Source organism: Coloeus monedula (assembly GCF_965178545.1).
Source record: "Coloeus monedula genome assembly, chromosome: 4".
NCBI lineage: Eukaryota > Metazoa > Chordata > Aves > Passeriformes > Corvidae > Coloeus > Coloeus monedula.
Window position 1 is genome coordinate 53,576,825 of NC_138784.1, and position 18,152 is coordinate 53,594,976.

The 18,152-nt window shown below is 43.9% G+C and overlaps 1 protein-coding gene across 6 annotated transcripts in view; it reads right to left on the bottom strand.

Moving 5' to 3' along the window:
• TSPAN12 (tetraspanin 12) overlaps positions 1-16,214 on the bottom strand; it is a 46,074-nt gene extending 29,860 nt beyond the window's left edge. The window contains exons 1-2 of one of the 6 annotated variants that reach the window (XM_082280409.1): positions 16,094-16,214; positions 15,294-15,430 (exon numbers count right to left, since the gene is read on the bottom strand). In XM_082280409.1, coding sequence (XP_082136535.1) covers positions 15,294-15,359 — 66 coding nt within the window. In that variant the 5' untranslated portion in view covers positions 15,360-15,430; positions 16,094-16,214. Of the gene's footprint in view, positions 1-11,936; positions 11,959-12,788; positions 12,814-15,293; positions 15,431-15,767; positions 15,947-16,077 lie in introns of those variants that run through there. The other 5 variants (XM_082280411.1, XM_082280410.1, XM_082280408.1 and 2 more) reach the window with 5 other exon arrangements.
• Positions 16,215-18,152: the final 1,938 nt, after the last annotated feature.

Sequence of the window (18,152 nt, forward strand, 5' to 3'; positions counted from 1 at the left end):
TGGAACTTACCAGGAGAAGCTCTGCCCTCTGATTTTGTTGAGAAGTCAAACCTGAACAACATGTTCAGAACCTGCCATGCTGTGACAGCACAGCTCTGCTGCTGCTGTAGTAGAGGTACTGCCAGAGGACAAGGCATTCCTCACGCAGTTTCATGGGGGCACCTAGACCTGAACCACAGAACACACAGGACCTCAGAAGCACCACTGTCTAGCTGAGGGAGGGACACCTAAGCATACTGACTCTCCTGAATACTACTGTTTTCATGCGCTGTATAGGGGTATGGCAGGACACATCAGCATTATACTTACAGTTTCTTAAATCAGTAAGAAGTGTTAATCTCCTGTTTTCTTCAACATCTAGCTTCTCATATGCCCTCATATTCCCCCGAAGTTGTTTTGAAGAACAAGTTAAGCGGTTCAAATCTAACAGGAGAAGTCACTCTGTGTCCTTACTGGCTCCCCTGCCTGCAGCATGCCCACAGCAGACTATTTCTGCCTTTAAAGTTTCACAGAACTCCCAGTAGCTATCCCAGAGCTTCTTCCTAGTTTTCAGATCTGATGCACAAAGTACAGGCACTGCCCTGGGTCTGGCTGCTGCCAGCAAGGGCTGGGTGCTTGGCATGCTGCAAGCATACCCTGAAAGCTAGTGCATGCTACAGCTCAACTATGTTCACTCATGTTCTTTACACTCTGTGGGATCTGTTTTGGCTGGCAACAAGTAAAGAACATTTTCTATTGTCTTATTTGCAGGAAGCTGCAGGAACAAGGAAAACAAGATGACTGGAATCTCCTAAATAAATTCCTATCTACTTGGAAGAAAGCATCAGGCAAACATACCACACATGCAGTCAAAACACTAGAGAGGTAAAGCAGACTACGAACAGCCAGCCTACTTTCTTGTAGTCAAAAGGCAATAAAAATGTTTTTAACCTTCCACATTTCCCTGAAAGACCTGTTGATACACACAGAAAAGCATTAGCTCAGATGACCACTCTCTTTATGGTAAAATATTGCAGATAAAGTGGGTTGCTTCATGTTACCACAGTGGTGTTCAGAAGTGAGAAGTCCATCAAAACACTCCTCAGTAACTTTTAGTAAGAGCCACACAGTCCTGCTACAAAAACAGTACCAGAAAAATGATCGCTTTCTAAATAATATTCTTCCTCAAACACCACACTGGTGGACTGCCTACTCCTTGCTGTCCATTAGGAACTCTCAGGCTGCACGAATTTTCTTTCGGCCTTCAGCATGCGGCAACACATTGTAGAGAGCAGTGAGAGGAGGTGGATTTCGAGGAAGGCAAGATTGCTCCTTCAGCAGAGGTAAGATTTGGCAGCATATTGAAGCATGCAGGTTATTCACAGACAACAGGGAGATCACAGAGCAACCAGGTTAAAGGCAGAGGGGACAGAAAGGACCCCCTGGAGACCAAAAGTACTGAGCAGAGACCTGTCACTCAGAGAATCATTCAGCTTGCTAGAAGAAAAGGACTCACATGCAAAGGCAAATCAGGAAGGACAAGAACTTTTATTTCTGTTCTGTCTGCCTAAATTGAGTCTTCTCTACCTAGATATGTATTTTTACCCACATAAAATCTGTGGAAAATCTAGGCAGATACATTACCAAGCTGAGGCCAACACATGGCTGTGTGACTTCTACAGAAATGCTCAATGACCACATCAGAGAACGTGACTCCCTCTTCACTTATGAACAAGAAGAGAAGGACTGCTCCCTCTAACCTAGGAAACATAACCTTCACAAATAATGTAATTACATGAACACCATTTCAGTTTGTAAGAACAACCTCTCTATGAAAGGCCTCTTGCATCATTCAGAAAGATTTTAGCCATTTAGATTCCCCTGGCTGCTCTCACTTAGTGTAAATAGCTAACAGACAATTACTACTGTTTCTTGCTGATGTAAATTACATGCAAAAACATTCCACCTATAGAACCTGTGAGAGCCAGGCTGCAGCTCACCCACCCACCTCTCCTGTGCCTGGCATGATCTCACCACCATTAACTGCTTCAGGTGTTACTGATTTCTGCTACTCTTACAATGCACAAGAGCTCGGTCAGCATTGCTCTGAGCAAGTACAATGTCTTACCTCACTGCTACACAGATGTTACACACAGATCACCTGTGCAACACCCTCCTGCCAATCAAACTCCTAGTGAGGCACCTTTGGGCACTGTATTTTCAAGAAAGTCCAAAAGTGAATTATTACTCTGAATGACCTGAAAGCCAGAGTGCTGTGACACACTCGATTCACAGGCATGAAAGTCAGTAACAGTGTCCAGCTGGGGCAGCAGAAAGGCATGGGTCAGAAAGTGAAGGCAAATACAAGAGGCTCCTCTTGAAAAAAAGGAGGCCTGTGAAAGAAACGGATAAAAAAGCAATTCAGCAATAAGTTGATTACAAAAGGTGTATTTCACAGCACATAAGCCAGCAAGTGCTTGGCAGCTCTTCACTAACAGAAGGAAGTGATGGGGAAAAAGTTGCATCCCTTCTGATCAGCAGAAGTGAGCCTCAGGGCAGGAACATCCTGAGGGATGAAAGACACCTTTGCAACACCGGACTGCCCTGCATAATGACTGATGTTTATTTTAGTGACAAAAGATTATCAAGCACTAGCTCCCATCCATCAGGCCACTTGCTCACCTGCTCCACAGCCACAAGGGAATCACAATAAGAACACAACACACGTGCCTGACCTCCACAGCCTCCTGCTGACTCAACATGCAGATGTGCTGCCCTGTAAAAGCACTAAACATCAAAAAAGCTCCAGTCACCCACCACTTCACACTACCTACAGCACATGCAGATCTTCAGCCAGCAGCACAGGAAGTCCATCAACACCAACACTACAACTCAGCTCAGACACTCAGTAGGCAGGAACAATAACAGCCTCCCCAAAAACCTTGGTGTGCATCCAAACCCACCAGCAAGTATCAGCAGGCACATCACTGCAATTCACTGCCAAGTGATTTTCAAGAAGTCATGGGCAGGGGCAAGGTCCTGATTCCAGCTATTGTTGATTCATTTGAAGGATGGTAAAAAGGTCACCCCAAAAAACTGGCAGTCCCTACTTCAGCCATTGTTTTGTAACTAATTTATATGTAAAATACAGTTAAAATCTGTACCAAGCAATCAGATGAAAGAACACAAGTTTATGACAAATAAAACTGCTACGATAATTCTCACATTAGCAGTAACATCGTTTCACCAAAAAGTTTTCATTCAAGCTTCTCTGATGACAGCCAGTCTGCTGTGCTGTAAATATAATGCGATAGTATGCAGTAAAACATGTTTATTTGTTGCAGCTGGCTGCACAAGTCACTTTGGGTTTAATTCTGAACTGTCACAGTATGTTGCATAGCCATCAACATGACACTGACGAGTCCACAACGATGCCTGCTGTCATACTCTATTTTAAATATATTTTCACACTGATTAAACAAAGGTAATAAATTCAATTTTTATATATGAGCAATATGCACACAATAACACATTAAATTTGCAAATTAATTTCTAACAAAGTTTCTAAAGCTACTAAGGTTTTCTCAGACAACTGAATTACAACATCCAACAACAGACTTCAGCTATTAGGAGCAATCATTTCCAAGCATAGTTTAAATTGCTTTTGGAACTCTTACATAAATTAGATAGCAAAATGAAAATATAAAATCATCTGTAATTCATTAAGTATATATTTTTAGCTGTTATTTGGAAAGTTCTACTTCCACTGTCTTTGAGGCCATACCTAAACTGGAAAATAAATCTGCATTTTCAATTAATAAATGAACATGGATTTCTGTCTTTAAGGGAACAAGTCCAATTGATATTGCTATTTGCACACCTGTGTTCACCCCCTCATCATTTTTTTTCATTCAAACATTCCAACATGTTCATTTTACTGTGCTCAAATTTGAGAAAGGGTTTTTCTTACCTATTAAACTGGAGAAAGATTAAAAGTATCTTCCATACCAAAAATCACACATGATCGTTTTTATTCTAACAGATGGGGTAAACAACTTCAGGCCATGCTTTGATATCCATAATGAAATGCTGACTAGCAGCATTACAGAGCAACCTGCTTTGCATGAAAAGGTTTCTGGCTCCAAGGAAATGACTTCCAAGATACAACAACATTCATCAGAATATATCCTCTAATTTTAGTTTAAAAAAAAAAAAAAAAAACCAAACCAAACCACAAACAAACGAACACACAAGCCAAACCTTGTAAAAATCTTCCTGTTAAAATTGTTTTGGGTAATCTGAGCTATGATTTACCCTTACCAAGGGGGCAGGGGGATACATCATTACAAGGTCGTGAACAGAGTATGCTGCAATGCTTTTCACAGGATTTTCACTATTAGGTTCAACATTCAGATCACTGAACAAACACAGATAACTCATGTCCATGGATAAACAGACAGCTACATTTTTTGGGTCAGAGGGACATAAGGGTGGAGGAGGGGGGACAAGAGGCCTTGTGTTTCTGTAGTACCTAGCAAAACCATTGAAATGTTTTGAGAAAGAAGAATTGCCTACAAAAAAGGGAAATCCCCTATTTCCTAAAAAAGGACCTTTAATTCGATAGATATTCCAATATTTTGTTTTCGCTAAGCTTCCTACAAGGTTATGCCTTGGTCCACTCCCACCTCAGTAAACAGCTGAAGCACGTTCATATTTGCACTTTCAATCTGGGTTTGCTTGCACAGCTGCAACAGTGAGTTAGCAACCTGCTCCACATTTGGCACGGGCTGGAACTCGCACACTTTGCAATAAGGCAACTGCTGGAGCATTGACAGGCTGCTGAGAGGTCACCCTCCCAGGGAACACGAGCAAGTTTTCCAGTAGGTGGGCTGTTCAAGGCACCCAGAGAAAGTACAGCAAGAGCCCAACCACGCAAACAATGCTGAGGTACAGTTCTACTGTGTCAGACCCACATCAGCCTCTGGCCTGTGTAGCACAAGGGTACATTAAAAGCAAAGAGGGATGAGGAAGTCCATGCATTTCTTTAACCACCCTCTCTATGACTACTCAAGCACTGCACTTCTTGTCAGGACATGACTTGTGCCACTTTTCCCTCAAAAGTAACCATCTCACTGTCAAGATGTCTTTTGCTCTGCAGAAGTGCAGGCATGTGCTGCTCATCGCAGGTAATCCAGAGCAATGATCACAGCTCAAGCATCCCAGCTCAAGCATCCCAATCCATATCACAATCCACACATCACCATCAAGATGATATGCCTTCACATATACACAATACACTCTTAATTTTGTTTCTCTAAGAGTTTGCTTTTATTCATGGACAGTAGTCAATCTCAGAGATACAGGCAAATTAGTTTTAAATTCACCATATATATATATATATATATATATTTATTTAACTGAAAGAGCAACACAAAGAAAAGAGCATGTATTTCCTATGATCCACAGGACTACATGTTAGCTGTTCGTGGGTTTGTCACCTAACTTTCCTGTTTTACACATGAATACCCATGAGCACACAAAGATGATCAAAATGAACCTGCATTTTTATTTACATCACATATTCCTATAAAAATGCACAAAATTAAACTGTCCCCTATACCTTGTGAAATAGCTACAAGATATTTTAAAAATTGTTATTCCTAGGAGCCTTGTCTAGAGTCTACCACAGATTCAAGATGATAGAGAAGCTTCAGGGTACAGAAGCGTACGGGGTACAGGGCATTGGAGATTCACGAATAATTGGATAGCTACCTTCTACAAAAGGAGATGTGAATTTAAAGGAAGAAAAAAATGTAGAAGTACCTACAAGCCAGATGGACCTTTCCAGTTTGCTGCAGATTGTGGTTTACCAGTATAAGCACATAGTTTCGAAGATTTCCTTCCCCTTGAGCTATGGGCTCAAATCTTATCAGCACAGGTTTGTGATTCATTGAGGTTGATGCAACAAGTTCCACAAGTTAATTGTGAGTATTACCCAAAAAATGTCTGTGGTTCACTTATTCCTGAATGCCAATTAAAAAGCATATTAATGCAATTTGTAACACTGGGGTGGGATCTTGGGTTTGGTTTTTTTCCTTTCCATTACCACATCCAACCACTGTTTTTCAGGACAGTTTTCCAGAAACTCATCCAGCAATCCATAGCTGACATGCCACTCAGGGTGAAACATATCACCTACAAAGATACTTGGGATAAAAGGTTATATAGAGGTAGACAAAGTTGATTTAGGGCTGAACTCTACTTTGTTAGGACATAGTCTGGTAATGTAACAATGTTGTATAAATAATACAGACTAAAGACACCAAAAAGTAAAAGATTTCTCAAATACCAGAATTAAAAGTACTTCTGGTCTTTTAAAACTCCTCCTATAGCTTCCTCTACTGAATGCATTCCTTTAAAAAGACAGCATATTCCCACAGAAGCCACAGTTATTTTCTTTATACAAAGAATGCTAAGAAAATCAGGTTTTAATTACGCATTTCTAAAGTGCAGTCTCTAAAATCAGAGTATATTAGCCTAGAAAAATTTACAGTGCTACAGGTACCTGGCCAGGCAGTGTTCATTTCAGTGGATATTATTTGCCATTTAAACTTAAAACATTGACCCAAACTTTTCATTCCAAGTATCTACAAATCCCACCAACAAGAGTGGAAGTCAAAACACAGCAGAAACAACCTCTGTGCAGAATATGGTTTCACAGAAGGCAGGATAGACTGATTTCTTTCTCACGTCACAACAGACTTGAAAAATAAAGCAAAAAAAATTACAAGATTCAACACATGCATTTGAAGTTGGAGAAAACAGGAAATAAAATACCACTGTTTCCAACCATCCTTAGTTACTTCCTAGCACAACGCTCATATTCACTTGCTCTGAATTCTCAAGTAGTACACATAGGCAAAACTAGATGTAAGCGTGCAAAGCACTCAGATGGAAAACTAACTGGAAATTTGCTCCACTTTCCTTTTACGTGATTTTTTTTCTAACTTTGCTCACAAACACAAGCTCGAGATAGCTGCAAACAATTTCCATTACCTGCCAGAAGTGTTTATTGGCTGCAACTGCACAAGTGAAATTAGATGGTACTGTTGAAGGAAATCTTAAACATTGCTCAACAGAAACAGCATATCCCTAGGCAAAAAAAGCTCGCAAGGTGAAAGAAAAGTGGCAACATCGCTGTCTTGGCTCAAACATCCACTGACACTATTAATCATCAGTTAAGAGATCCTTACCACCTGTGACACAGTCAACTGCAACTTACAACCTTGATTTGTCCGCAGCACTATAGTACAGTCATCCTCAATTACAAGCAACAGCACCGCAGCTGCTCCTGCCTCACATGCTCACCAGAAGAAAAAAAAAATATTTTGGTAGTTTTCTCAAGACAAAGTCTACACAGACTTTTTCCTGCACCCTTCCTTCCAAGTTATACTTTGCTTTTCTTTAAAAAAATTGAGAAAATTAATAAAACTACTGTGTTGCTTTTAGTTGCATTTACTATCACTATCTAGTTAATCTATTTCGACTATTAACAACTTTTTTAAAGAACTTACATGGCTAAGCAGCAAAAGAAAGTAGAACAGCCTTGTATGTCTCAAAACTATTGCTTTGCTTAATCCCCTACAATTGCAAGCAGCCAGGAGGCTGAATTTTCCCTGTATTCAGCACCATTTGCTGGTTCCTGTTCTAGCACAACCCACAGGGGATACTTGCACTCCGGTATCTCCTGTGTTATGCCTGTGCCATTATTACAGGCTGACAACGTTCTGTGACTGAAGGTCTGCCTAGTAGAAATGCTTGCAAAGGTGGTTTAACTGGGAAAATGACCACAGCAAAATACAGAACTGTTGGGGTCTCCTCCCCTGCCATGGAGCCTGGGAGATGGGCCCTGGTGGGGAGACACGGGGTTTCCCTGCCCGTGGTCAGTCTCATTTCCCATTGGTTGGTTTGTGGTCCCCAGGGTGGCCAAGGACCCTCGGGTCCCGTGACTGCAGAGTTCCTGAGCTGAGCCCTGGCCATGTGGCTGGAGAAATAAAGACCTCTGAAACATCTACCATGAATCTGTCCATATATACTTCGTTTCCACGGGACTCCTGGTTTGAAATATGCATGCTGCAGTATCCCCACAGCAACAACTGGTGGAGGAATGCGGGCAAGACACCGATCCCTGAAGAAGATTCGTGAGTAAAATAACCACTCTAGACCTCTCTCTTCTCATCTTGGTTTGGATATTCTCTCTGGACTATGGAAGAATCGTGGGAAATGGGGCTCTCTGAGCCACAGAAAAAAATGTATCTAGAAGTAAAAGGAATCCTTGAACAACAAAACAAAAAAGTAATGCAACCGGGAGATCTAGAACATTTCTTCATCTGGCTTTTCAAAAGGTTCTCCTATATTTCTCGAGATTTACTTTTTGATATCAAACCTCCTGTATCTTGTGAGGGGTGTTTCTGGGACGAGATATGGGATAAAGTGGGATCAAAGAGAAGCTTTCCGTGCATACCTTATAATCAGGGAAGTTCTTGAGGAGTATTTGTACGGTCCCATTACCCCTAAAGCAGATGATCATACTTATCCCATGGCCGAGGCCACACGGCCGCCATCCCGGGAGCACATGACTGCAGCCGTGCCGGCGGAGGTGCCTGTGCTGGATGCACCCGGCCCCCTCAGGAGCGCGCCCCTTATCGCGGACCCCATCCCTGTCTCGGGGTTCCCGGCCACGCGGCCGCGAGTGAGGGAGCGATGCCGCAGGCGCCGCGGGTGCCGTGGGCCACGAGCAGCCAGGAACCGGCATCGGCGTGGCAGCCCGCTCTGAGCACACGGCTCGGAGAGCCCTGCAGAGGGAGAAGCAGCGGTTCCCACAGCGACACGAGAAGCCGCGCAGCGCCGAGCCGGAACGGGGCCGCACCCAAAGCAGCGTGGAGTTTGCGGAGCAGAACCGCTCACAGGGCACGGAGCCAGCGGCGATGGCAACGCGGGGCCGCGCAGAGCCCAGACACGCGCCGGAGCAGCGCCGCTCGGAAAGCGAGGAGCAGCCGCAATGCGGGGGCCCAGCCGAGATGTCGGAGTCGGCGAGGCGGCGGCCACGCGGGACCAGCACCCACGACGAACACGCAAGCACGTGATAGGAGGAGTTATAGCAATGAAAGTCACAGGAACCATGAAATGGTACAATGTAAAAAACAAATATGGATTTATAACACGAGATGATACAGGGGGAGATCTATTCATCCATAGAACTGCCATTAAAAGGAATAACCCTAAAAATTACCTGCAAAGTGTAGGAGATGGGGAGGTTGTACAATTTGATATAGTGCAAGGAAAGAAGGGTTTACAAGCAGCAAATGTTACTGGGCCTGGAGGTATTCCCGTCAAAGGCAGCCGTTATGCACAGAATTATAAACAATATCCATCCCAGCAATTTCCCTACCCACAGCCTACTTCCCCCTTTTACCCTACACCCAATATGAACCCCTTCCTAAGTTTACCCTATCCCCAGTTTATTCCTAATCCGTTTTTCACCCCATGGCTTCCCTATACAATTCCATTTCCCTACAATTCCTCTCCGGTACCGAGGGGGGGATGAAAACGGGGAGGGAAGAAGTTAAACCCTCTCCTGCCTCAGTTTCCCCACAGAGCATGCCCGGAGAGTTCTGTCTCCCTTCTGTCAGCCCTAAGATGTTCCACAGAATCTGACTGGACATTTAAAGACTCAGGAGGGTGGCTTGTTTTGTCTTCAAACTGTTCTTGTTATGTTTATCCAGTTGTTTTCATTCTCCTTTTATTAAAATAAAACGGGTGAGATGTTGGGGTCCCTCCCCTGCCATGGAGCCCTGGGAGAGGGGCCCTGGGGAGGAGACACGGGGTCTCCCTGCCCCTGGTCAGTCTCATTTCCCATTGGTTGGTTTGGTGTTCCCTGATAACGCCAAGGACCCTTGGGTCCCGTGACTGCAGAGTTCCTGAGCTGAGCCCTGGCCATGCGGCTGGAGAAATAAACATCTCTGAAACATCTACCACGAATCTGTCCATATATACTTCGTTTCCACGGGACTCCTGGTTTGAAATATGCATGTTGCAGTATCCCCACAGCAACACAGAACAATGGCAGCATCCCAAAGTGTGGCAAAGAGGGATTCTGTGAGGACAAGTTACAAAGTGCTCAAAATGAATGAAGATACTCATGTTACACCCAGGAATGCTACTGAGCTGGGACAGTGTCATAAGCTTGCCAATCCAGTAAAGCCCCACCAGAAGGAAAAACCCTGCAGTCTCATAAGCTGCATAAAATATATTTGCAAAGCTCAAAACTAAATTTCTCCAAGACCTGACACACAAACTATCTAGATATAACAAAGACCAGTATTGTCACTGAGAACAGAAAAATAGTAATCAGTAGGAATACGTCTTCCCTCAAGAACCACTAAGATAGGCTGCTTAGCTAAGCACTAAGTCTTGACCACAAAACACCAAATCATGCATTTTTGGAGGTCTTCTCTTTTATTAGGCTGTCCAGAATTTAATATACTGGAAATAGCAGTGTTACAGAACACAGAATCAAGTTGGATCCCTCAGTCTTGCAAATTACACTAAAAAGTGATGTCCAGTCATGTATGTATGAGGATTGCAGAAGAATGAAACCAAATGTTAACTGCAGGGTTTAGTCTGAAGGATATCCTTGTACAGGACACTGTCAAAAAAAATACTGTCAAAAAATTAGAAGTCTGAGGAAGTCCTGAATTTGCAACTTCCCCTCTATGAAAGAGACATCTTGCAGTCAGATGCATGATTCAATTGACCATGGAAAAAGCTTCCAGATCAGGTCTATCACCAGCGTCAGTCACTTAATCAACAACAGTTAGAGCACTGAAAACAAATTTATGTCCATCTTGTAAGAAGAAAGGCTTTCTGCAAGTTGCAGCTCCTGAAGTACCAATCCACTCACTTCCACAATGGAGCACTAAAGGCAGTACATTTACTGGTCCACTACAAAAAATGATGAACCACTACAACAGAGCCTTGGGCTTTCAGGTGACTGCTTATGGATTATTTACAGCTAAGCAGACTTTAGGTCAAAAGTGACAAAGTATTATGAACAACACTTTCTGCTTGCCTCCCTCTCATGCACACACAGGTACATCACAGCTCATCCGCTGAGCCCAGTAAAAAAAGTTTATTTTCAAACAGAGCACACAGCTGTACACTTAATACTCTGGAGAACCTACAAGGATAGCATCAGAGTGACTGATAAAAGCTCTCTCACCTCTCACTTCTCTGCTTCCATAGGCACTAAAAACAACCAAATAATGCAGACAGCAGTGTTTTGCAACCACCATCTGCACCTTCAGTTTTTCAGCAGTATTCATGATCAGACTAGCCAGTTCTGTTACCTTAAGGAGCTTCATATGCACTAGTCTATCCTCACCAAGCTGGCAATGCCAAACGCTGAAGTCACACACACTGGGACAGCTGCACACTGAACACACTTCACAGCTTACTTCAGATGTTCTCTTCTAAGAGCTTGACAGTCAGACCTTACCAGACAGTGACTACTGACTCTTGCAGAGTTTTATTCAGGACTTCAAAAGCTTCGTGCTCTCAGCTTGAAGAAAGCAATCCTTTTTGCACAATGTGTGGTTATACCTACTGCTGAACACCATCACAGTGAAACAAGAAGAGAATATCTCCTTATTCCAGCCAGGACCTGTAATCAAACCATGATTTTAAAAAGCCATCACACGCTGTTTGCACATCTTCACAGTTTTCAGCTGAACACTGATAATTTACACAGCCACTGGGCACATTATCAACAAGCTGGAAGTAATTGGGAGACAATGGCCCTTGGGAAGGAAGAAAGCACGAGAAAGCAGAAACCCCTTCAAGATCAAGCTTGGAGAGAATTACTTGTCTATGTCGCAAATCAGGAGGTCCATACAGACCTTGGAATCACAGCAGCACTCTTGTCTTTACCCGTCGGGACAGAATCCACCGTTCTCAGGAGGAACACGGCTGCATCTAATCTAATCTAAACTTCCTGACATCCAGCCCATAACCTAGGTTGGTATTTATGCAAGTAAGAACTAACATAAGCAACCAGCAAACTAAAGCTTTGCAGATGGAAGGACGGGCAACAGCAAGTGAAAACCACAAATGCCATGCCCATTCCAGTGGATAAGCACCTGCTGCTAGGGGAACTTTCCACAGGAGAACTGTACACCGTAGGTCATGCTATGACACTCAGAAATGGCAGCAGCAAAACTTCCACTAATACGAACAGAAGAAAAGTCAAGCTCTGACAGAGCAAAAGATATGGGAGATTTCACTACAACAACCAGCTGATAGAAGATTTATATTTAGCTGTTAAATACACGTATGAACAGAACCAGATAGGGAGTGGAAAGAGGTTCATGTTCATTTGTCCAAAGAAGTCTGATGTAACTGCTATACATTTAACTACCCACCCACCACACGTACTCCTCCTTAACACACAGTTCTGGAAGACTCAAGAGTTTTCTTGCTTATTTATTTGGTTTCAGCCAAAACAATGCATTCATCTGCTTTGCAAAATCCCAAGGACTCTAAATGGACTGGCCAATTTTTCATTTGAGTTCCAACACCTGTAATTTTATACACATTATGGAAAACAGCTTTAATTCTTTGCAATATCTGTGGTGCAAGTCATCTGCTATGCTAGCATGTATTACTTATTATTTACTTTTAATATTTTTATTATTTATTATTATATTAATAACATCTTGACATGCTTCAGCACCATACAGATTTCACTTAACTGTTTGGGTGTATTTTCCAGTGTCCAGGCCACAGCTAGAAAGATAAATTAAAGAGAACTTTTGTATTTTGGAGACAAGATTAAGAACTTGCCATTTTATTTACCATCACTTGTTATACCATAACAGACTCAAAAGATCTTTTATCCTATTATGACTAAGGAAAAAAAAATCGCATTTGCTAAGTAAGGGGGACATTGTTATTAAAAGGGCAACAAAATCAAAAGAATGGGAAATTGTTTCTAGCAATTAATGCTTTAAACCAAATCTAGACAGAACTTAAAAAGGGACAAAGCCAACAACAGGACCACATGATAGATGCAGTTAGTGCTGTTCCCCTGACAAGCTCAAAGACGCTGCACAGCTCCATGCCTGAGGTCCACAAAAGAAACATGTGAACAAAACAATGAAAAGTGAGAAGGAGCAATCTGACATGGAAAGAAATTTAAAATTTGAGCGAAGTGGCCAGACACATTTAAATCTCCTAGGTGAGACCTTGATCTCCCTAGAGAGGTACTGCAGCACCACACACCAGCCCCCTCCAAAGAGAAGGGCAGGCCTTCCTACACAAAGAAAGCATTTCAGGACTGAATAATGAAGCACTGAGCTCCAGCAACAAGCCTCCCATTGCCACATGACATGTAACTGACACGGCATGAAAGCATAGCCTCACGTGCAATGTGGGTACCACCTAAATGTCCACTTGAACTACAAAGAGCTGTTCCTGAATAATAAATCTGATTGTGACACAGTAGGCAACAAGAACTGAGAGCAAGGGAAAAGAGCAGAGGAAGCTTAAGGGGACAAAGCAGCAAGTTAAGGTGCAAGTAGGAACTGTTGAGGACAGCTCAAAGCAGGAATTATGGAAACCAGATGAAAACAGCCAACAAGCAAACAGCAGGACATAATATTTTCAACCATGTCACTGTTCACGTGAATACACTCAAGTCTCATAGCACATGTATAAAAATCCGAAGCTGAACTCAGGGCAGCTGAGGCCAGGCAACCTTCATCTTAAAAGAAAACACAGGAGTTCATATTTTGTACAGAGTCCAGCAAAAATCATGATAATGCTAGAAACAATTACACTTTTTTTTCTTCAGAAAGTTTTCCTCATCTTCTATTAAAAGATTTTATTCCTACACAGACTAAGGAAATAATTTATTTTTCATCTCTACTAAATACAATATACAAAGTTCCATACTTTCAACAGATTTTCAGATCACTTTCATTACACAAAAAGTACCATTCTGTTCCAAATGATGTTGAAGAGTTTTCTCTCTCATTCATATTCTGATCTTCACTTAGTTTTCAGTAATCGTGGAACTTTATCTCAATTCCAAACCCCCTGCTTTACAGGGACACCTTTCACTAGAACAGGTGGGTTGCTCAAAGCTTGAACACTTCCAGGGATGGCCAGACAAAATTTCTCTGGGCAACCTGTCCCAGTGACTCACTACTATCACAGTAAAGAATTTCTTCCTTTGTAATATGTAATGTAAGCCTACTCTCTTCCAGTTTGAAGCCATCCCCCCTTGTCCTGTCACTACATGCTCTAGTAAATAGTCCCTCTTCATCTTCCTTGTAGACTCCCTTCAGGCCCTGGAAGGCCACAATTAGGCAACCTCAAAGCCTTCTCTCTTCCAGGCTGAAAAATCCCAATCCTCTCTGCCTTTCCTCCCAGGACGAGTGCTCCACCCTTCTAAACATCTTGGTGGCCCTCCTCAGGACCCACTCCAACAGGTCAATGTCCTTCCTGTCCATCCAGAGCCGAATACAGGTGGAAAAAAAAAAAAACAGATATAAACTAGGTTTGGTCCCAGCCCATGTATTATCCCTGCATCAGTCAAGTCTACAGACCTCAGGAGCCAGCCCTTATGAACAGGCATGGGACATCATCCCTTTTGTTGTCTTACCCTTATCATGCACAAATCTCATCTATTCACGTGAAAGAGATTTCATTTGTTGCAAGTGAGTCAGGACTCTGAAAATATCTATCCTGCTGTTTCTCCAGAGCTCCGAAAGTTTAAGCAACAAGAGTTCATCACACCCACTTGTGCTGAGAGTGAGAAACCCTGCTGCTATAAACACAGCTTTTACTGAAACCCTCAAAACAAAAGGGCCCTTGCCTGCCAGTTAGGATCTGGCCACTGAACGCACAAAAATCTCTGGGCAGACTACTCAAATACCTGAGAGAGACTGGAGTTCATCTTGGGTCACAGGATGCTCTGAAACTCACCCAGTCAAGAACCCGCCCGTGAATATTCCCCTCTCTACATATAACAAGTACACAAATTCCCACGTGTAACCCTAATTCAATTTTACTTCCCACTGGTTTCTAAAGGCATTTTTTTCCCCCCAGTAAACAGTACTCCCTTGCGGGAGCTGTCTGGCACGGGGCCAAGGGCACCAGGGCGGTACCTCCTGCCCCCGGCACCGTGCGGGCAGCCCGCGGCCGTGCCCGCCCTGCGCCTCCGGGACGGCACCTGCCCGCGCCGCTGCACTCACCCAGAAGAGCAGGTTGAGGGCGTAGAGCAGGCAGCGCAGGCACTTCACCGAGTCCTCCCTGGCCATGGCGAGCCCCCGCGGGACACAGCCCCATCCTCTCACCACATCCTCCCTCCCGAGGCCGGGCCGCCGGTGCCCTGCAGGGGAAGAGGGATGGGCGAGTCCGCCTTGTAGAGGAACCAACGCGCAGGTGGAGGCGGCGGAGCCGCGCCGACCCCGGACCGGCCGCGCCCCGCGGAGACCCTCGGCAGCCTCCCTTCCCCTCCCGCCCCGCCCGGAGACAGCGATGGGCCAGCTGTTCTCATAAAAATAACAAATCCCCAGGCAAGGAGAAGCTGCGGGCTACCCCAGAGGCACAGCGGAGCTGAGCCGAGGGCAACGGAGGCACGGCCCGGGAGCGCCGGGTCCCTCCCAGACCAGGATGGACGCGCTGCCTTGGGGAGGGAGGGCGGCCGGGGGACAGCTACCACTTACCGCCCGGGCACCTCCCGCACTCACTTGCTCCGGCAAGGACTCATGGGGCCGGGGCGCGGCAGCGCAGCGCGGAGCCGCGGCGCCCATGCCCTGCGGCGGGCGCGGGGGAAGGTCCGGTCCGGGGGAAGGTCCGGCCCGGCCCCGCGCCTGCCCCGGCCCCTCCGCCCCGCCCGCAGCGCTCCGCCGGCCCGCGGCCCCGCACCCCGCGCATGCGCCGCTGCCCGCCCGGTCCTAGCGCCGCCGCCAGCGCGATCCCGGAGCGGGCAACCTCCGACAGGGCCGTGCCGCTGGTTCCCGGGCAGGGCCGTACCCCGGCAGGGCCGTACCCCGGCAGGGCCGTGCCGCTGGTTCCCGGGCAGGGCTGTACCCCCGGCAGGGCCGTGCCGCTGGCACACAGCCTTCTGCCCGGTACCCTCGTTGTGGCGGGCCTTCGGGGCTGGTGGCCTTTTTTCCTTCAGGAGAGATGTTAAGCAATGGAGTTGAATGTCACGAAACCCCCTCTCTTGTGGCATGCTGGCTCAGAGCGGCAAATGCCACACGAAACACGATCGCAACCTTTCAGAGGCGTCTCACAAGGTCTCAGCGTCTTTGCACCGGAAATTAAACTTTGCCAACATCAAACCTGAATCTCGTCATTAACAACCCAGCAGCCAGTCCCACTGCTAAACAGCAAATTTAGAAAAGCAACCGTATTGGAGATATATTATTCCAACAACGGTCAAAATCTGCAATTATTACTTAGGAAAAATGGCCGTTGATTTGCCCCATAATGTGCATGGTACTTACAGATGCCACAACTGAGCTGGAAAAAGTCATCCTTCCTCTGAAATGCATTAGTGTGCATCTGGTGATCAGGGTAGAAATTGTGTAGAATCACAGGATGGGTTGGGTTGAAAGGGACCTTGCAGCTCATCTAGTTCCAACCCCCCTGCCATGGGTACCAAACACCTTCTACCAGGTTGCTCTGAGCTCCATCCAGCCTGGCCTTGAACACCTCCAGGGATGGGATATCCACAGCTTCTCTGGCAACCTATTCCAGTGCCTCACTGCCTTCATAGTAATGAATTTTTTTGCTAATATCCAATCTAAACCTTCTCTTTATTTGTTACTGATGTCTGTATTGTTAGAATGTGTGTATATATAGGCATATTTCAAAATTAAGAATTACAGTTTAAAACACAAGAGTTACATGCAGATTAGCAGCAAATTTCCCATTAATACATATAAAGGTGTTGCAGTGCCACCATTACAAAAATTAGAAGAAAATATACTGAAAAATATTTTGTAACCAGAACAGGAAAATACTCTTGAGTTCATGTTAAATAAAGATTGTTTTAACAACTGCTAGTGAAAGCTGAGAAATAGGAAAAAGGATGTAATGGATAAAATCTAGCTCTTGTAAGGCCAAAGAAAAATCTGTTTCTTGAAGAAACAATGACTTGGAAAAAAACACACAGAGTCCAGATATTCAAATGCTTATCACTGAAGTTGCTGGTGGAATCCTAATTCAGTTTTAATTTCACTATTTCATGCCATTAGTAGTGAACTGGAGCAGACAGACTCTTCAGGTGTATTTGCTCCTCCTTACAAAGAAAGTAAAATGGACATGGAAGGACATAAAATCCCATGCAACAAGGATTTTATGACAAATTTATAGAAGTGAAAATGGTAGTAAAGATAAAAATAGTTTAGAATATTACAGAAATGTGTGTGAAGATTTTTCTTCCTTGAAATTTGCTAAGTTTTAACTGCTATTTTGATCCTCTGTGAAATCAAGAGCCTCTCTGGGAAGTGTAGTATCCACATTTAAAATCTTCAGTGAATGTTGATAATTCCATACCTAAATACGGCAAATTGAGCTGCAACAGATACAGTTAAAAGGTGACATTGTACATTCATTCTGCTGTTTACATACCATTCATTCTTTTTGTTACTAAAGACTTCACATGAACACAGTCAGTTAGATCTTGAACAGGTATGGTATTTTCAGTGAACCTATGCCACTTTACAAAAACAGTGTCAGTTTACAACAAAGCTCCAGCCTTGGCTGAGAACAATCCAATCTGATCTAAATCAACATAAAAATAACTGAGGTTGTGTTTGTGTTATTGATTGTTCCTGGGAAGACAGCAATTGCATGAGCAAAATTTTATAAAAAATGCACTACAAAAATATTTATTTATCTTACACTAAGTGATTTTTCTTTAAACACGCCTAAAATAGCATACAAGAATTTCTCTTACTTGTTTCATATATTTTTGGCTTAATGTGAAACTATTCCTAAAGTGTGATAAGGAAATTAAGGAAAAAGAAAAACAGTCTCTTAGACATCTTACATGTTAAAAGTTCTGCTAAAAATTAAATGCTAAAACTTCAAGATTTTAT